The sequence below is a fragment of the Beta vulgaris genome, chromosome 4 (genome assembly GCF_026745355.1).
Source record: "Beta vulgaris subsp. vulgaris cultivar EL10 chromosome 4, EL10.2, whole genome shotgun sequence".
Lineage (NCBI taxonomy): Eukaryota > Viridiplantae > Streptophyta > Magnoliopsida > Caryophyllales > Amaranthaceae > Beta > Beta vulgaris.
The window spans coordinates 39,849,137-39,868,617 of record NC_079205.1 but is presented as its reverse complement, the minus strand read 5'-3'; the positions used below and the strand labels follow the sequence as shown (position 1 = coordinate 39,868,617).

At 34.5% G+C, this 19,481-nt stretch overlaps 1 protein-coding gene across 1 annotated transcript; it reads right to left on the bottom strand.

The window, feature by feature from the left end:
* Positions 1 to 1,670: 1,670 nt before the first annotated feature.
* Positions 1,671 to 16,806, bottom strand: LOC125496664 (uncharacterized). The gene is made up of 3 exons (XM_048642185.1): positions 16,616 to 16,806; positions 2,957 to 3,206; positions 1,671 to 2,858 (listed from the first exon to the last, which is right to left on the bottom strand). Exons 1-3 carry the CDS (start codon positions 16,804 to 16,806, stop codon positions 1,671 to 1,673), a joined length of 1,629 nt encoding a protein of 542 aa, XP_048498142.1.
* Positions 16,807 to 19,481: the final 2,675 nt, after the last annotated feature.

Below are 19,481 nucleotides of genomic sequence, written 5' to 3'. Positions count from 1 at the left end.
CCCCAGTGGAGTCGCCAAATTGTAGGCGTGTTTTTATTTCGCCTACACAGGATGAGCGAGTATTTGTATTTGACTACTCCACTGTAAAGTTTTTGTATTGATAATTGTTTTCAAGTCGCCAACAATTCTTTAAAGGAAGAATCATAAACCTATTTGGATATTCGAAAACCGTAGGGACAAAATTAGGGGTTCATCCAATGTAGATTTCTCCGTCTAAACTCCATAGATGGTCAAATTGAACTAAAACTTGAGTTCAGGGGTGAAGGTACAACAAAATCATGAACCATGTTGCCCATTGCTGGCCTTCACTAAATATTGATTCATGTCAATGTTTATGCAAAATGATAACCAAATAATGTTTCAAGCACCCTAAAAATAATTAGTCTAGGTTGGTTCTGGAAACACGTAAACGACTATTTTTAGTGATATGTTATTATGCAATCAATTTACAAGGAACTTAACAAGCTGTCCAAGTTCATATAATTAATATTAAAGCAGTTCTTTAGGTCTTCATTAACAATAATAACATGTGGGTAGGGGTGTGCAAAAATATCCGATCCGAAATATCCGATCCGAAATCCGCCGATCCGATACGAAATTTTGGATATCCGATCCGATTTTAAGATTTCGGATATTTCGGATCGGGAATCCGGAAAAAATTCCGGGTTTTCGGATCGGATACGGAACGGGATTTTTCAAAAATTTCAACGGGCCCGATCCGAAAATCCGGTGATCCGATCCGAGAACCCTGCATCCGATCCAAAACCCCGGTGATCCGATCCGAAAAGTTCGGATATCCGAAAATTTCCAATCGGATTCGGATCGCAATTTTCCCGATCCGAAATTTTCGGATCGGATCCGATCCGATATCCGACATTGAACACCCCTACATGTGGGTAATAAAAGAAATAATGCATGACAATCATATAATATGCATAGAGCACTCAAACAAGCATATAATAATATATAAAAATAAATAAAAATAAAGAAAAAGGTTTAGAATATACGAAGGACCATTTTATATAAAATATCTACATCATGAAATAAATAGTTAGTAACTTCAATATAAAAATAGGAATTTATTTAAGGACCCTCAGGATTTATTGTTGCTTGGGTCTACGTTTGATGTCGGACTCTGTGTGAGTCAGAAATCCACGTGTCAGGTGCAGATTAATGCACGTGATACAGGTGGACAAACTTACGCCTGACGCACAACGTGTGCCAAGCGCAAGGCCTAGCTCCTAAAGTGTCTTTGTCATCTTTATTAAAACGCGTTTTATAAGATTTTATTTTATCCTTTAATTTCGAAAATCTTATTTTTCGGCAAAGAAAATCTAATTTCAACTATAAAAAATATCTTTTGAAATATTTATTTATTAAAAATATGATAATTAATTATTATTAAACAATTAATTGCGCTTGTCAAAGGATTGGGCTCAAAATACAATTTATTATCATGAATAATTAATTGGGTTCTAAAAATAGGAATTTTAACACTTTTCAAAATGGTTTTGAATAGCTTTTTAGACTGCTCTGCCCTTGGATCAGACCAATTAAGACCACGGTATGTTTCATCATCAGATCCTTAAATGGGGAGACACGATTATATGTCTACAAAGATCAAAGAGAATACTAAGTTAGAAGAAGATATAAAGTTTGGATTTTAAAGACTAAGTGAAGATGCTCAAGGAACTGATACTGGAGAAGCGTTGGAAGAAGAGGAACAAGGCAAGGTTTTTTGTTTCTAGTCCCAATGCATCGTTAACCATGCAGAGGAACACTTGTTCCCCTTTCTGATGAAGCTTTTGCATTTTGAGAGCAGACACGATCTTTACCCCTTTCTTCAACATCACTCCACTATAGGAGATACGCTTGCCACACGGACTACGAAGAGTCACTTTTTGATCGCGGCAATGAATCTGAGCACGATACTTAACCAACCAATCCATACCCAAAATAACATCAAACTCAACCATGGAGAATTCCTTGAGATCAGCAGGAAGATTGGTACCCAACAAAGAAATAGGCACATCACGATACTTGACAAAACAAGGGTAGTTCTCACCAGAAGGCAAAGTTATAAGAGTTCGAAGAGGAGAACTCGAAGACAGGTTAGCTTTCTTGTCAAAAGAGTTAGACACACATGACACAGAAGCACCAGAATCAAACAACACAGAAGCAGGGACATAATTAACAAGGAAGGTACCAGAGATGACGTCGGGATGAACACCGGCGTCGGAATGAGTCATGTTGTAAACTTGATTCTTCGGCAGAGCAGAAAGACTAGGAGTAGCAGGAGGCTTAGCTGTAGCCCTCAGATTCTTAGGACACTCATAACTCTTGTGACCCGCTTCCCTACAGTAGAAGCAAACAATAGCACATCCATCATAATCCTTCCCCGGATGCACCGGCTTCTCACACCTCCCACACTTGGACGGGTCAAAACTCGGCCTAGAACTGGAACTTTGATATCCACCACGGAAACTCGGTTCAAACGTCGGCTTCTTAACCAGACCAGGAGCAACAGACGGTATAGGCTTCCTCTCAGATGCAGCCTTAACAGCTTCTTCCTCTTTGACTGACGCATGGACGCTCAGGGCCATCTCATAAGCAGCTTGGAAGGTAGTAACTCCCAAGCACAACACAAGAGTCCTTACCATATGATCCATCTTCTTCATGTATCTCTTAACCCTCTCATCTTCGGTGGGAATAATAGTACCAGCAAACTTAGACAGCTCGGTGAAGCGGTCGGTGTACTTTTGGATATCCATATTCCCCTCAGTCAGAGATAAAAACTCCTCTTGCTTCTGCCAACGCAACTCGTCAGGGTAGAACCTCTCCTTCAGCTTGGCGGAGAACTGAGTGCACCCAAACCAGCAATAGCCATGCATTCAGCCTTCACCGTACCCCACCAATTATCAGTCTCTCTGTTTAAATACTACGTCTCAATAGGTACCATCTCAGCAACGGGGCAGTTTGTTGCCGTGAAGAGCTTCTCCATTTCCCTTAACCAATTCTCCAGAGCCACCGAGTCAGCAGCACCATAATAAGTAGGGGGCCTATGACGGTCATATCGATCGAAAGCAGACTTCCCACCACTGGGAGTAACAGCTCTGTTAGCCAAGGATATAAAAGCATTTTCCAGGCTTACGCGACGACGACGAGCGGCTTCCTTTCTAGCAGCCAACTGTTGTCGTGGAGGCATTCTACAAAACAGAAGCTTTCACATTAGTTAACTAAATTCACATAAGAAGGCATTAAATCGATCAATACGATAAACAAAAATGATTCCCAAGGTTTACTTTCCTACCCAGGTAACTCTCATACGCTCTAAACTTGAAGCCTAAGACACTAGTAATCCTAGTCACAAGTCTACTCAACCTCTGGAAATAAATAGCAACTTAAAGAGAGCTTCTGCAACGTTTTGCTCTGATACCAACTGTAACATCCCGTCCAATTCAAAGAAGAGTGGAGACTTAAAGTAAAGAAAATGATACAAATAGTGACAGCGGAAATACCAATAAGACGGAGATGCTACTTTATGGAGTAGAATATGAAACTATAAATAGGTAAAGCCTTCAAAGACATTAATCAAACTCCAAAGTCATATATATCAAAAGGGAAAATGAGGTCACATACCCTCATCCCAACAAGTCTCGAAATGTCATAAGATTACCATAAGAAACCTAAAATAGAGTAAATTCAAACCAAAAACAACTGGAATCCCTAGTTCAAAACATATGACAAAACTAGAGCGATAGCTACTTAAGACCAACTAAGTAGCTAGTTCTAATTCCGGTCTCAAAATGATCGTCCACTATGACTAGCACCACATTCTTGCTCACATGGTTATAACGCACAACCCCGGTCCAAACTGTAACGATCCTAAACAGCATCACCATCTGCATAATAAATCAACAACTTCCACAATCAGTGGGGAGTAACTAGCAGTTCTCCCAGCTCAAATAGAAACGGATAATGAACTCAAATAATTCGAAGCAACATCAAAGAACACATTATCAAGGTATCATTCTCACCATAGGATACCAACAATTGTAAGTAACCAGTAAGGAAAAACCTATAACACACCAAGTCCCGGTCAATCATGCAACAAATGCGGTCAACAAGCTCAAACATAACAGACCATACCGTCTGTGAGTAGACTCATTGGACCATGCCGCCCTAGGTCTAAGTTGCATATTCGAGGAACCATACCGCCCTTTTCGAATAGCCAGCATATTCGAGGAACCATACCGCCCTTTTCGAATAGCTATAATCTACGGATCACACCACTCGTAAGTGAACCAATGGACCATACCGCCCAAGGTTAAGTTACCAAGTTCCTAGGACCATACCGCCCTTAGGATAATCAAACTCAAGTTCCTAGAACCATACCGTTCTTAGGATCATCTAACACAAATCTCTAGAACTCCACCGTTCCTAGAATCAAACAACTCAACAACGTACAAGTATACACGTCAAGGTATACGCCAATAAATCCCAAATCCACTTTCAAATGTACATACAACAAGTTATACAAGCAAACCAAACCATCTAGCCAATCAATGTTCAATCATGAGAATACATAGCCAAGCACAAGCAACCAACCCATTTCAAAGCAAAAATCCAAAAGCTACCCAACACAATTGGGCACACACCCTTAATGTAATACTTAAATCAACCCAAGTTTACTCAAACACCCTTAGTATACATGCCTAAGACTAATCAAGCAAAGATATATAAGTTGTAAGCTAAAAAGGAAATTAAACCAAAGCATCACGACCCAGGGGACAGGCCCTCGTCGCGGGTAGCAACACCCAGCCATCGCAAGTCGCGAGGAGGCTCGCGAGTCGCGAGCAGCGATTGCTCGTGGCCTTCGGGCTTCGCTCGTTCTTCCACCAAAAATCCAATGATTTTACACTTAGCCTCCTACGCCCACTCTAACTCAAATTCGTGCCAAACACAACACTAATCCTCCTCACATGGGCTAAACTCATCAAAACAACCACCACTCAAAACCAAGAAAGAAATCAAAGTGAACCAATTAAATAAAATCAACCACAACAACAACAAGGAGACCACTAATCGACATGTCTTAACATATATGATCATAGTAGCAATCCAAAGTACAAAAACAACACCAAATACCATAGAATCTACATGAAACTTTAATCATACAATCCTCTAAGTTCCTCGTAGCATGATACTACGTTCTCTAACGCAATTCTAACAACCTAAGTTCCAAAACCTATACTCTACCGAACTAGAGTAACGCTAGTTACCTTTTCCTTGAAGTGAAATGTAGTAGAACGCTTCAAATGTACCCTAAACGCCTTGTGGAATATCACCACCTTCGTCTCCTACGAACACAAACGCAACGAACTCAACACGTGCTTGAAAACCGGTGCAACAACGGCTTGAAATCAAGTAACAAATGACTGATTTTTGTGTGAGGAATGTGAATGAAGAATCAAAGCTTTTCCTCTCCCTTTTTTTCTTGAAATAGGCGTGTGAAATGGAGTAACAAAGGGGGAAGTTTTCTGATTTTATTTTCAGAAAAATGAAGGTGAAAAGGTTGATGATTAAGGGGTGTAATAAGGGGGTAAATGAAGAGATAACTTTTGATTAACTTTAACGTTACAAGGGCTTAACATGGCTGTCCAAAACTCTTCGCATACCATGACATAAGATCAGAAATTCAGACCTCCTAATACACATAATACAATGTACGAAAATACTAGTACAATGTACATTTCAGGCACCAAGTAAAAAACGTTCAAAAATAATATGTATAAGTAAATATTTTTAAAATTTAAAATTATAATTACTAACGTAATACAAATACGCACGCCCTACACCACCACATTTTACACTTGGCACAGACACGAGCACTACATTGTCCGTTTCATATAATAACGCAGATATGAATATCATACGTCTAACAACAATGCCACACATATAACACACATTATAAATACATTAAACAATATCAATTAAAATAATGTAGGTGTATATATATAATATATAATATATATATTTTATATATATATATATATATATATTTATATATATATATATATATATATATATATACTTACCGAAAATATATTGGAAAAATATAATCTAACACTCAGGTAATAATAATTAACGCGTGAAAATTTCAGAGAAATTTTGGGGTGTTACAGTTTAAGTTTTATCCTCTCACCCCTTATTTCAATATAACCTTGAACTCATCATAAAATAATATTTAAAGTCGAATAATATAATATATATAGGACTAATTTCCTTCATTTCAACCTTAATATATATACACATTAGTAGTATTTTTTATTTAATAAATTTTAAAATCGTAATTGGTGTGTATTAACAGGAAGTATGTCAAATTTAAGCTAATATTATCTTATAATATCCATTATGATATTGATGTTGACGAATAAAAAAATATTTCGAAATTATCTTTCTATATATATTACATGATAATTTAACCTAGCTAGGTAATATTTGACAACTAAAATTAAGGCTAAAATCAGGATTGTAATCTTTGCCAACTATAAATAAATATGTATTCCTATTACATAATATATATTATGTATGTCTACCAATGCTAATAGTTTATAATATTCATTCAAATTATATATTAAGATAGCGTATTCATTTTTAATCTATTAATTAAATTCATTCACCAATTCGAAATGAATAATGAAAATGATGATCCAAGTGTATCGAAACAAGATGGTCATGTTAAGAAGGGAAAGGGTTCAAAACGACATGCATATCATATAGGTATGTATTCATCTAACCATTTATAGTTAGCTTTTATATATGAATATATGATATTCCATCTTCTTGCCAATAAATACAATATACCAAATTATTAAATTACAATTTAACTATAAATAAATTACAGTAACTAATTATTACATTAAACATTTCACGATATAGATGGAATATCAGATATTTCTTTTAAAAACTAATTATAAACGGTTTAGTAATCATTTTTTAAAGCAAAGAAAGATTATATATAAATAGTCTAAAATATAAGTATTAGGATTCTCACCTAAATTCTTCATAAATCTTGTGCGATGTGTTGTAAACTATTTGATTTTACTCATGTTTTTCAAATGCATATCCACATGCAAAATGACAAAAAAAAATAAGATTTATTATTACAATAAAACATTATATTTAAGATTATAAATTACAATTGATGAAGTTGTTAACTTTCAGAAATAGCAAACACTATATGTATATGTATTTTATTCCATGGCAATATGTATGTTTATTATTTATACAAGTATTCCTTCTACTAAATTATATGATTGGTTACCAGACTTACTCGAAATCCAATCGCGTACTTTGTTGCCAAGAATAGAAGAGCAATTTACAAGTCAACGCTCTCATTTAAGCGATATTTCAAATGGTAATATATTTATCATTATTTTATAATAGAAACTTCATTTATTTTGAATATGTGTATAGTTGTGACATATTTGATAATTTTCAAATATATAGTTGTGACAAGTTTTGAAACACAAGTGCAATCAAACGAAAATCCATATTCACCAATCATATATGCAAGGGGCACTACGCAAAGAGAGAAGTACAAATTAGCAAGGAAAAACAGGAAATATATATTACATCAAAAGTGTAACAAAAATCCTAACATATTACATGGTATGTATTGTTCATTGTATTTGTCTATACACATTTGCTTTTAATATATCATTTAATATTTGTGGTTATATGAAATATAACATTTTATTGAATTTTTGCACATAATGTTAGTAAAGAACAAGAACTACATTTTCATTCTCAAAGAAGTCACATAAGTTGTATTACTCGAAAATCCTTTATGCGACATCTCTAATGGTATTTCGATTGCATAATATTCCCATTTTAATGTTAAAAAAGTTAAAAGCCCATGAATTATGTTATTTTTTTTTATACTACTCTATTTGTAATTATGCATGAAATACAATTTACTATAGTAATAATAGATGTCATATTTATTTTGTTTTATTTATTGTTAGTTTTAAAACTAATAGAAACAATATCTTTTTCCATTTACAGTAACTTAATAAATTATTTTCTTCATATTCTTTTAGTCGTATGGAATCACATTTTAATACATATCCTTAACAATCGAATCAAATAATTTAAATTTGCATTTAGAAAATTAAATTTAATCTAATTACAAAAAATAGTACATAAAATTATATTGCACTAATATCCGTGTCTTCAAATTAAAATATGTTTATGTTAGATTATATTATGCATATTTCAGTTTTTCCAATTTGTATTTACTCAAAAAGGTAAATCTGCTTTGCAACATACTGACATGCAACCCAATTTTCAATTTTAACTACACAAGTGCAAAATTCGTATACATACATATTATAATCAAACTTGGTTCAATATAGATTTATGGACAGAAATAAAAAAACAGTAAATATATAATTTTACCTGAAATTGAATTAATGTGAACCGAATATAAAATATACCAACTTATTATTGATATTCCACCAAGATCTATAATTTTAAAAATAATAAAATCAGATAATTATTCAATAGTACATTGTTTTAAATTTAAATTATAATAGAAAAAAGGTTAGGACTTTATTTCTTACTTTCATTATATTGAAGATAAAATTTTAATTTTGAAGAAATATTAACATGCAATCTAAATACTCAATCATATTTGTATTAATAACCAGTAATATGAATAATTATAATGAAAAAAAATTGTAATTGTAGATTCATCATGTATAATATCATCGGAAGAAAAAAAAATTGTAAAAAGAATATTTTTTTCACTTCCTATAAATCTTATGTAGCTTAAATTGACCCATTATTCACCAAATTTTTACATGCAAATCAATTTTACAATATAATTTATTGTATTTATTCATATTTTTATAAGCAAAATCCAAAAACTATAAAACTGCATATCAAGACAACACAAACTATCTATACATAAACGAAAAAAAAAAAACCATGTTAAAATTACCAAAAATCTTTGTTTCTTACTTTCATTATATTGAAGATAAAATTTTAATTTTCAAGAAATATTAATATGCAATCTAAATACTCAATCATATTTGTATTAATAACCAGTGATATGAATAATTATAATGAAAAACATTTGTAATTATAGATTCATCATGTATAATATAATCGAAAGAAAAAAATTGTAAAAGAAATATTTTTTTCACTTCCTATTAAACTTATGTAGCTTAAATTCACCCATTATTCATCAAAGTTTTTACACGCAAATCAATTTTCCAATATAATTTATTGTATTTATTCATATTTTTATAAGTAAAAGCCAACAACTATAAAACTACGTATCCAGATAACACAAACTATCTATACATAAACGGAAAAAAAAAAAACAATGTTAAAACTTACCAAAAATCTTTAATTTCCATCTTGAATTTGTTGAGATGATGACATGCAAATAAATTTTGCAAGTATTTCCTCCATAACTAATCAACATTTACTAAATTTTCGAATGAAAAATTCGAAAAAATGGAAATATGTAGTGTTGAACCCTAGTTTTGATGATGACAAATGAACGAAGATTCAAACTAAGTAGTGGACTAACGAGTTATCTAAGTGCATGAATTTCAAGGTATCTTTGAAAGGAACAAAGAGAATACTAAGTCAAGGAATAAATCAAGTTTGGATTTTGAAGACTAAGTGAAGATGTTTCCTTAATTGATACTGGAGTAGCATTGGAGCAAGAAGAATAAAGCAAGAAGTTTTATTTCTAGTTCCATTGTAAAGGAATGAGTAAAGATGGTAAGGAACTGTGGCAGTTTTTATTTGAGAATGATAGTTTGTTTCTTGAGAAGGAACAGACGAATTGGCACTAAACTAATGACTTAAAGGAACTAGACTTAGGTTGAAGCATTACAACGGTACATTGATGGCAGTTGAGAAGATAATGCCTAGAATATAGGTAACCGTTTTTATCTAAGGAAAAATCTAATTTTGTGGAAAATCTTTTTAAGGAAAAGATTTTATTTTTCAAAAGATAATAATAATATTATTCGGTTTTTACGAAATTTTTTTCAAGATAATATTTTTATTAATATAATTTAATTTCAGAATTAATATTTAATATGTTTTAAATTAAATCTGATTTTCGAGTAATGCTCAAAATAATTACTATAATTAAGGAGCAATAACTAAAAACACTCCAACGTCTAACAGTGATCATGGGATGTTTTGAGGAACGTGTTCCTTGGGGTAAGGAACATCATGGGATGATGGTTTTGCACAAATACATGTTTTCATTCCCACGTTCTAAATTACTGTCACTATAAATAATAATGTCTAAGTAAGTTCCAAATTGTGTCTGACTAAGTGTTTTAGTGAGTTTAGCTAATTAAATTGTCAGTGCCTTCATTCTCTCATAATAGCCATTTGTTCTTTGCTTTCTTACTCTAATTCCACTAAGCTTATTTCGATCTATTGTATTTTGGTTTTTGGGATAAGGGGACTTTGAGTGAAAATCTGTAAGAAAGAAGCTTTGAGTAAAGCTAGAAAGAGTGAGAAAAGTTCGAGTGAAGTTAAGAGGAACTGCTGTTAAGGGAAACGTGGCTCAAGAACTTGAGTTTAGGAACTCAAGGTGTGGCTCGTAAGTATAATTAGGTTGTAACAGAGTTGTTTGGCCTAATTAGTGAAAGAGTTGAGTTTAAAATCCCTAGTGGTCGAGGTTGTATCTTCTTGTTGGGTCCAAAAAGTTTTTCCTCGTAAAAATCCGGCCTTGTGTTCGTTTAGGTTGTTTATTCGTTTAAGTTTGAATTTTCGCAAAAAGTTACGTTTATTTCAACACATACAATTCACCCCCTCTCTTGTAGTGTTCCTAGTGAAATAACAGTTGGTATCATAGCCAGAACTCACAAAAGATAGGAAACTCTATTTTGAGAAAAAGATCCAAGGAAAAATGAATACCACCAAGAAACTTAAGGAAGGTTACTCTAGTCAAAGGCCTCCCATGTTCAATGGGAAGTTCTACTCCTACTGGAAGAACCGAATGGAGATATTTATCAAGGCTGAAAACTACCAGGTATGGAGAGTCATTGAAGTTGGTGATTTCAAGGTCACAACTACAAATACAAAAATGAGGTAACTCTAAACACCCTCTCTGAATATGACAAAGATGATTTTGAAAAAATGGAAGTAAATGCAATGGCTATTAAATGTTGCATTGTGGACTTGGACCCCATGAACATAATAGGATCATGGGATGCAAATCCGCAAAGCAAATATGGGATTTACTAGAAGTAACCCAGAAGGAACTAATGAAGTCAAAAGATCAAAATTGATTTACTATGAATCAATATGAACTGTTCTCCATGAAACTAAGGAAAGCATTCGAGATGTTTACTCGTTTTACTAACATTATTAATGAGTTAGCTTCTCTTGGAAAGTTTATTTCATCTGAGGAACAGGTTCGAAAGGTTCTTAGGAGTCTTCCTAAGGACAGATGGATGGCTAAAGTCACTGTCTTACAAGAAACAAAAGACTTCACTAAGTTCAATTGAACAGCTGGCGGGTCACTTATGACTCATGAGCTTCACCTTGATACTGAATATGGTGAAAGCTCCAAATCAAAATCCATTGCTCTCAAAGCAGATGATGAAGATGATTCGACTCAGAAGAAGAGAAGCAGCTCTCATGGTTCGAAAATTTCGAAAGATGTAAGGAACATGAAGAATGGGAACTTCAAAGGTAAAACTAAAAATTTTCTAACAAAGCTGCTTGTCATAAATGTGTAGTACAGATCACTTCATCAAGGAATGTCCACTTTGGGAAAATGGATAAAACCAAAGAATGGAACAAGGAATGCTTTGCTGAAAGGAACAAAGAATCAAAGGCACCTTTCTTTAAGGCAAACGTTCGAAAGGCAACGATAGCTGCTTGGGGAGATTCAAAAACGGAAGAGAAGAAGAACAACAAACTGAAGAAACGCAAACTTTGCCTCATGGCAAACATTGATGAAAAAGAAGATGAAGAAAAGTTGAGGTAAGTCAACATGGCTTGAGTCAGACTTGATTGAAAACTAGGCTGAAATATATGATCTTCTTTATGATGCAATTCTTGAATGTAGAGATGAACGTGAAAAACGTGAACAAACTGAACAAGCCTCTTAAAGGTCTGCAAAGAACACATAGAATGGCTTAAGAAAATGAGAACAGATGTTGAAACTAGATTCTTTGATTTGTTTGACAAAAACTTAAAAATCAAAGAATATTATGAAAGTGTGAAAAATGAAAATTATCTAATCAATTTAGAAATTTCACACTTGAAGGAGTTTGTCCCTGTTCTAAGTTCCTTTGATATAAGATCAACCCCTTTGAAAGGATACAGATCTGAGATCGAAAATTTGAATAAAGAAAAAATTGTTTTGAAGGAACTGGTTGTTGCAAGGAACAGAGGCAAAACGATGGTTGTTCCTAAGTGGATTGAGAAACCACAGACCAAGAGAAAAGAAGGTCTTGGTTTTGAAAACTACAAGAAAAGGAACAAGACAAGAAATATGTTGACTACCTAGCGATAAATTTTGTATGTATTGTGGAAAGGTAGGTCATTACATAAACCAACATCAACTAAAAACTGATATGATTGGCAAGAATGTGAAGATAAGTAAAAAAAAAGGGGGTTATCAAATCAAGTCCTAGTCAAAAACAGGAACCCACGAAAGAAGGGGTTCCTACAACTAACAATTAGTTGATTTTTGCAGGTTGGAGTGAGGGGGAACAACACATGGTATCTTGATAGTGGTTGTTCCAAGCACATGACAGGAGACAAAACTAAGTTTCTCTCACTCTCAACCTACGAAGGTGGAAGTGTGACATTTGGTGACAATAAGAAAGGTTGATGACTATGAAATTGGGTTGGTACAACCAAGTGAGAAATATGCAGATTCAAATGAAGAAGAAGAAGTAAAAGAGGAAAGGAACGAAGAAAATGAAAATAATCACAACAATGATGTTCCTGTTCCTCAAGGTGATGGAGCTGTTCCTGTTCCTCAAGACGAAGGAACTGAGTCTACTATGGCCAACAGAGGAATAACATATCATAGCTCCTTATCTACTCAAGGAACTCATGAAGAACAACTTGTTCCTATAAGAGAGTTTTAACCAAAACCTTGGAGACAACAAAAGTCACATCCAATGGAGCTCATAATCAGTGACATATTAAAAGGTACGCATACTAGATCTCGGTTAAGGAAGTTTTGTGCCTTTCATGCGTTTCTATCAATGATGGAACCCTGAAATCATGAAGAAGCCCTAACTGACTCTGATTGGATCACTGCCATGCAAGCTGAATTAAATGAGTTCGAAAGAAACAAGGTATGGCATCTAGTTCCTTCTTCTAAACAACAAAAAGTAATTGGCTTAAAATGGGTGTTTAAAATAAACTAGATAATATGGAACCATTGTCAGGAACAAAGCTAGACTTGTAGTAAAAGGTTATAATCAACAAGAAGGAATAGACTATGAAGAAACCTTTGCTCCTGTAGCTAGATTAGAAGCCATTAGAATTCTAATTGCATTTGCTGCTTATATGGGATTTAAATTATATCAAATGGATGTTAAGTGTGCATTTTAAATGTCTATTTAAATGAAGATGTATATGTTGAACAACTCCTGGTTTGAAAATAATAATCTCCAAACCATGTCTACAAGCTTGAAAGGCTCTTTATGGTTAAAGCAAGCGCCTAGATCATGGTATGAGAGATTATCTAAGTTCCTTTTAGAAAACAACTTTAAAAGAGGAAAGGTGATAAAACCTTGTTCCTAAAATCGAATGAATGGACATTTTACTTGTTCAAATATATGTTGATGACATCATATTTGGAGCAACAAATGAAACATTATGCAATGAATTCTCAAATCTCATGAGTAATGAATTTGAAATGAATATGATGGGTGAGTTAAATTTCTTTCTTGGTTACAAATTAAGCAAACTGAAAAGGGAATAATTGTTCATCAACAAAAATACATAAAGGAACTTTAAAGAAATATGGCCTCGAAAACTCAAAGATAAATCACACTCCTATGGGAACTTCAACTAGATTAGATGAAGACTCCATAGGAACAAGTGTTGATCAAACAAAATATAGAGGAATGATTGGTTCACTTTTGTATCTAACTGCTAGTCGTCCAGACATAGCTTTCAGTGTTGGTTTGTGTGCTAGATTTCAAGCTAATCCAAGGATCTCATATAACGCGTGAAGAGAATTCTTAGATATCTTAAAGGAACAGATGATCTTGGACTCTACTATCCAAGAAGTGAACACATTTGAGTAAAAGGATATGTGATGCTGATTATGCTGGAGATCTTGTAAATAGGAAAAGCACCTCAGGTATGGTTCAATTTCTTAGTCATAGTTTAGTTTCTTGGAGCACCAAGAAACAAAACACAATCGCTTTATCCACTGCTGAAGCAGAATATATAGCTGCTGCTACATGTTGCTCTCAAATGCTTTGGATAAAACAACAACTATGTGACTATGGAATAAACTTTAATTGTGTTCCTATTTATTGTGATAATACTAGTGCCATTAGTATTTCAAAAGATCCAGTGCATCATTCAAGAGTTAAGCATATACATATCAGACATCACTTTCTAAAAGAAAATGTGGAAAAAGGTTTAGTTAAACTTGAGTTTTGTCAAGCTGAAAAATTCAAATTGCTGATATCTAACTAAGCCTCTACAAAGAGATAGATATGAAAAATTAAGGCTTGAGTTAGGTTTAATAAAACTTAAGTAGTTGTTCCTATTCCATTCCCCCATGTTTGAATTAATTTGACTTACTCTATGTGATATGAAGTGATTGTGATTGATTGCCTAAGACCATTGCAAAATAAGATCTGAAGAACATAAACATGAATTCAAAGGAATAAAACAACTCGCAAATGTCACATAATACTCCCCTTACTGTTCCTAAGTTAAAGAAACATGCATAATATGAAGAACGTTGATATGTAGCATAAGTTGTTCCTATAGCACAAGTTCCTTAGCTTTTATTTTCTTTTCAAAATTAAAAACCATAAAAATCCAAAAAGATCCGAAAATCCCAAAAATATAGGAATCAGATTTAATTAAACATGATTCATCATTTATCTGTTTTTTCGCTTATTTTTATTTATCTATTTTTCCACGTGTAACTCTTCACCTACTGTTACATGCATTTCTTCTCCTTCTTTATTTCATCCCAAAACCGTGTTCCTTAGTCGCTTCATCTTCACCATTGTTTATCCTCTTCACACACCATAAAACACCAAACTCACTTCACAAAATGGCAAAAACCTCAGCAATTCACCTTTTCCAAACACAAAATCTCCCAAAACCTCTAAAATGGGAAACACCTCTTCTCCTACCAAAACCCTAGAAACCAAAAAAAATCGAGAAACACCCATGGTGGAAGAAGAACAAAAATTAGAATCACCAAGAAGAAGTGTGAGAAGGCGAAAATTGATTGGGGAGGATGATGAAGAAGAATCCCCGGAACAATCTAAGGGGGAAGAAGAAGTTACCCATGTTCCTTCCAAAGGAACTGCTAATTCTTCCTCCAAGAAACGAGTGGAAAGAAGTGAATCAAGGTATATTTTAGGTTTTTGTGTCGATTTAAAATGGGCAAAAGAGGTGAAATTCAATGAATTGACCGATATTCTAAAGGAATAGGGTATGAAATACCTGTTTGAATATGCATTTAACAATGCCCTAGTTCCTTTAGCCACGGATGAATTTTGTGCAAATTTTGCTAACACTGATGGAATTTGTACTACTGAAGTAAGGGGGAAGAAAATAAAATTTTCTAAAGAAACTTTGGCAAAGATTTGGGAAGTTCCTTGCAAAGGAACTGATGTGTACTTTAAACGGAAAGGAACTGTTGCCTTTCCCAATTTTAATTTCCCCAATACAAGATTGTTGAATCTTTTGGGGGAACTGCTGGCCAAAATAAAATCAACCGTAACCTACTCTCTCCTGTCCACAAAATTTTTTTTTAACTTAGTTTGGAGAGCACTCATTCCTCAAACTGAAAAGAGGAATGAAGTGGGTCTCTTGGACATGTGTTATATGTTCTACCTTGACCACCACATCCAAATAAACTTTCCTTCTCTCTTCATCCAACACTTTACTCATTGCATTGAAAACAATTGTGTAGTTGGCTATGGAGCTTTAATTACGTCTCTTCTTCATCACTTTAAAGTAAAAATAACCGGATGGCCTATATTGGGAATTAAGCAAGGAAATATTCTAAATGAGAAAACACTTCATGGTTTGGATCTCTCTGTGCAAGAGGGAGTGTTAACTCAAAGGAGAACTGCTCCCAGTTCCTCTAGCAAGAGGAAACTGCATAGGGCAGTTGAAGAGGAACTGGCTGACGTTATTTTGGAGGAACAAGTTCCTGCTCCCATTGAACCAAAGGAATCGAAACCTAAGAGGCGCAAAACAATAGCCAAAAAGCCTACCCCTCCTGTTCCTAAAAGAGTTAGGCAGAGCTCTAGACTAAAAATTGCTAAAACTGCCCCTTGTTCCTTCCAACAAGGACTCTCCATTAGTACTTTCTGATGCGGACGAACAGGAACATAACTCTCCTAAGGAACCAACTCCTCCATCCTCACCAAAAATCTTTGTTCCCCACACTAAACTCTCTTCCATATCTCCCTCATCCTTCTCTGTTCCTTCTAGCTTTGAACAGTTAAAGGATGAGATGACTGGTCCCAATCCCTTCTCCACCACCTCTACTGATCTTCCACCTCCTCCTCCTTTTCTTCCTCCCATTTATACCACCACTTCTCCATCTGTTTCTACTCCAGGAACAGTTGGTCCTTCACAAGACACCACCCCAGTTCCTCCACCAATAAAACCACCTACTGCCTCTAGTTCTAAGGGAGAGGAACAAGTTCCTTCTGATTATTGTGGCTTGGTAAATGAAGTTTGTCTTCCGGCACAACACATGATTAAATTTATAATCACCTTCACTGGACTTTAGATGCCAAAACTGATAAGATGCTGGGTTTAATGAAAGTTGTTAGTGATACGATGATTGATCAATAGAGAAGATGGAGACGATGGCCCAAGCCCTTGAGAGTTTGAAGCAGAGACTTGGTGAAAATCATGGAGAGGTGATGAAGAAATTGGAGGATGTGGTTGAAGAAGAAGTTGTTGAGGAACACCTGTAACGCCCCGACAAATTTACATAACCTTAATCGCCAGCGGAAGCATAACTTAATCCTGTGGGTTATGACCCACAAATAAAGTAATAGCTTAAAATTGAAAATTCACTATACAAATATTCATCATATAATAATACTTGTTTATCCATTATACAAAGTATCTCAAAACCTCATGAATCATACATAATCTCCATAACGCAATATAATCGTGATCCACAACTGTTCTCCCATACCTAAAACATAAAACAAAACGTCGTGAGCCGAGGCTCAGTAACATACTACTCTAACATTGTAAATTCATTTCACATCATTTTATTTATAAACAGGGAGGAGAGAATAATTCAAACATTTCACAAACATATCATATCATGTTACATTATCTTCTTTATCATGTTCATCATCATATATCTTTTACTTTGGTAACTTGGCAAATATCGCATATCACATATCGCATATAGGGACGTCTCCCTAAACAAATGGGTGACACTCTCGGTGTCCAAATATTGCCAGAAAGGCAGTCACAAATGGATGACACTCTCGGTGTCCAAATATTGCCAGAAAGGCCACAAATGGATGACACTCTTGGTGTCCAAATATTGCCAGAAAGGCGGTCACATCATAGGTGACATTTCCAATGCCCACATACTTGCCAAGAACCATCTTTCACTTTACTTTATCATGTTTCAAATATCATAATTACATTACATCATTATAATCATAATCATGAAACATCATTGAACCATAGCATTATTATACTCATATTTTCGTAACATCGAAGTCGTTTCATTTCATCGAAAATCATCGTATTCGTAAAACCTTTCATATCCCACAATCCATAAATCAACAACATAGTGCGAAATACCATAAAACATCATTCGAAAGGGATTGTGGGTGTTAGCAGTAGACGTTACCTGAATTCCTGCTTACCAACCTTGATAGTCGGGTGAGGCTTGTAATATCCTTTATCTTCTTTAATCTATTCAAGAATAATTTTATTAATGAATGTTTCGTTATTTAGCTTTTAAGCCTAAATATTAGTTAGCGCTTATTGAGGTCATAACGGTCATTATAACGTCGTAAAGTCTCCTTAAAGGTCATTATTTCTTAATCGTTAATAACTTTGTTCAATTAAGGTGACTCTTTAACAACCACTTAATGAAATAACTCATTTAGCTATATTTTTAGAATTATCGAAACATTAAAGTTATATTACTACATATTATATAACCTTTCGAATACATAACATTATTCTAGTTCATAGTTAATAACTAATTAGTCGTCCGCTAATATATTAAGTTTAAGGTTATAATAGATCCATTAACATTATTTTAATATTATTTAGTCATTTAAAACTAACAAGTCAAGTAACTAGTTTTTATAAGTGAACTTAAGAATTAGTGAAGTATTCATAACTTAAACTCAATTATAACAACAAGCTTAATGAATTATTTTTAATTAGTTTTTAAACAACTCAACTAGTTTAGAAATCATGAATTATAACCCAATAATATATTTTAGTAAATAAGTTAGGTGGTTTAGTAAAACTAACTAAATCAGTCCACTAAAGCTCAATATATTAAAGCAACAAGATTAACTTAAGTGACTTAGCTAAATAAATCATATTATAAGCCCAACATTATACTTAACTTAATAAATTAACCTAACATGACTTATTAAAGCACTAAATCAGCTTTACTTTAACTCCTTTAGCCCAACAACAATATAATTCAGATTTGAAACTTAAGTTTATTCCTGAGTGCAAGGTTCTAGGCCCAAATAAAATATTAAAGGTTAAGGGTTATAAACTTGGGCTTGCATTAGAAAATAAGAAGTCAGTAAATTTTAAAAGAAGAGTATCATCACCTCTGCTACTAGGAGCAGGGAGGACGACAATTCCGGCAGAGGTGGGATGCCGGCTCCGGTGAACGGCGCGACCAGCAGCAGCGTCGATCTCCGGCGGTGGGCGCGCGGGTCATCGGCAGTGCTGCGCGTGCAGCAGCGTCGCGCGAAGAAAAAGAGGGGCGAGAGAGACAGCGCGAGGAGAGAGAGAGAACTGTTGGCGCGGCGGTCTCTGGCGAGTGACGTGCGAGGCGGCCGGCGAGCGACGACGAGGTGAGGGCGGGACTGATCGCGGCACAGGTGGCGCGCCCGGTGGCCGCGGTGGTCGGTTGTGTGGGGTCCGAAACAGAGGAGAGAGATTATGAATTTGGGGTTTTCTCTTTTCTTTTCTTTTCTTTTAGTTACAATTTTCCGGCGATTATTGACTGAGTTTCTGATTTA

Bases quoted from the DNA above. Each gene is read 5' to 3' on its own strand.
- LOC125496664 (XM_048642185.1), bottom strand. From the start codon at position 16,806: ATGGGAGGAAGAAAAGGAGGAGGAGGTGGAAGATCAGTAGAGGTGGTG. The intron at 3,207-16,615 runs GTTATGTTCCTG...TCTGTTTTGTAG, and splicing joins GGAGTTGGTTCCTTAGGAGA to AATGCCTCCACGACAACAGT. The intron at 2,859-2,956 runs GTACCTATTGAG...GGGTGCACTCAG, and splicing joins ACTGCCCCGTTGCTGAGATG to TTCTCCGCCAAGCTGAAGGA.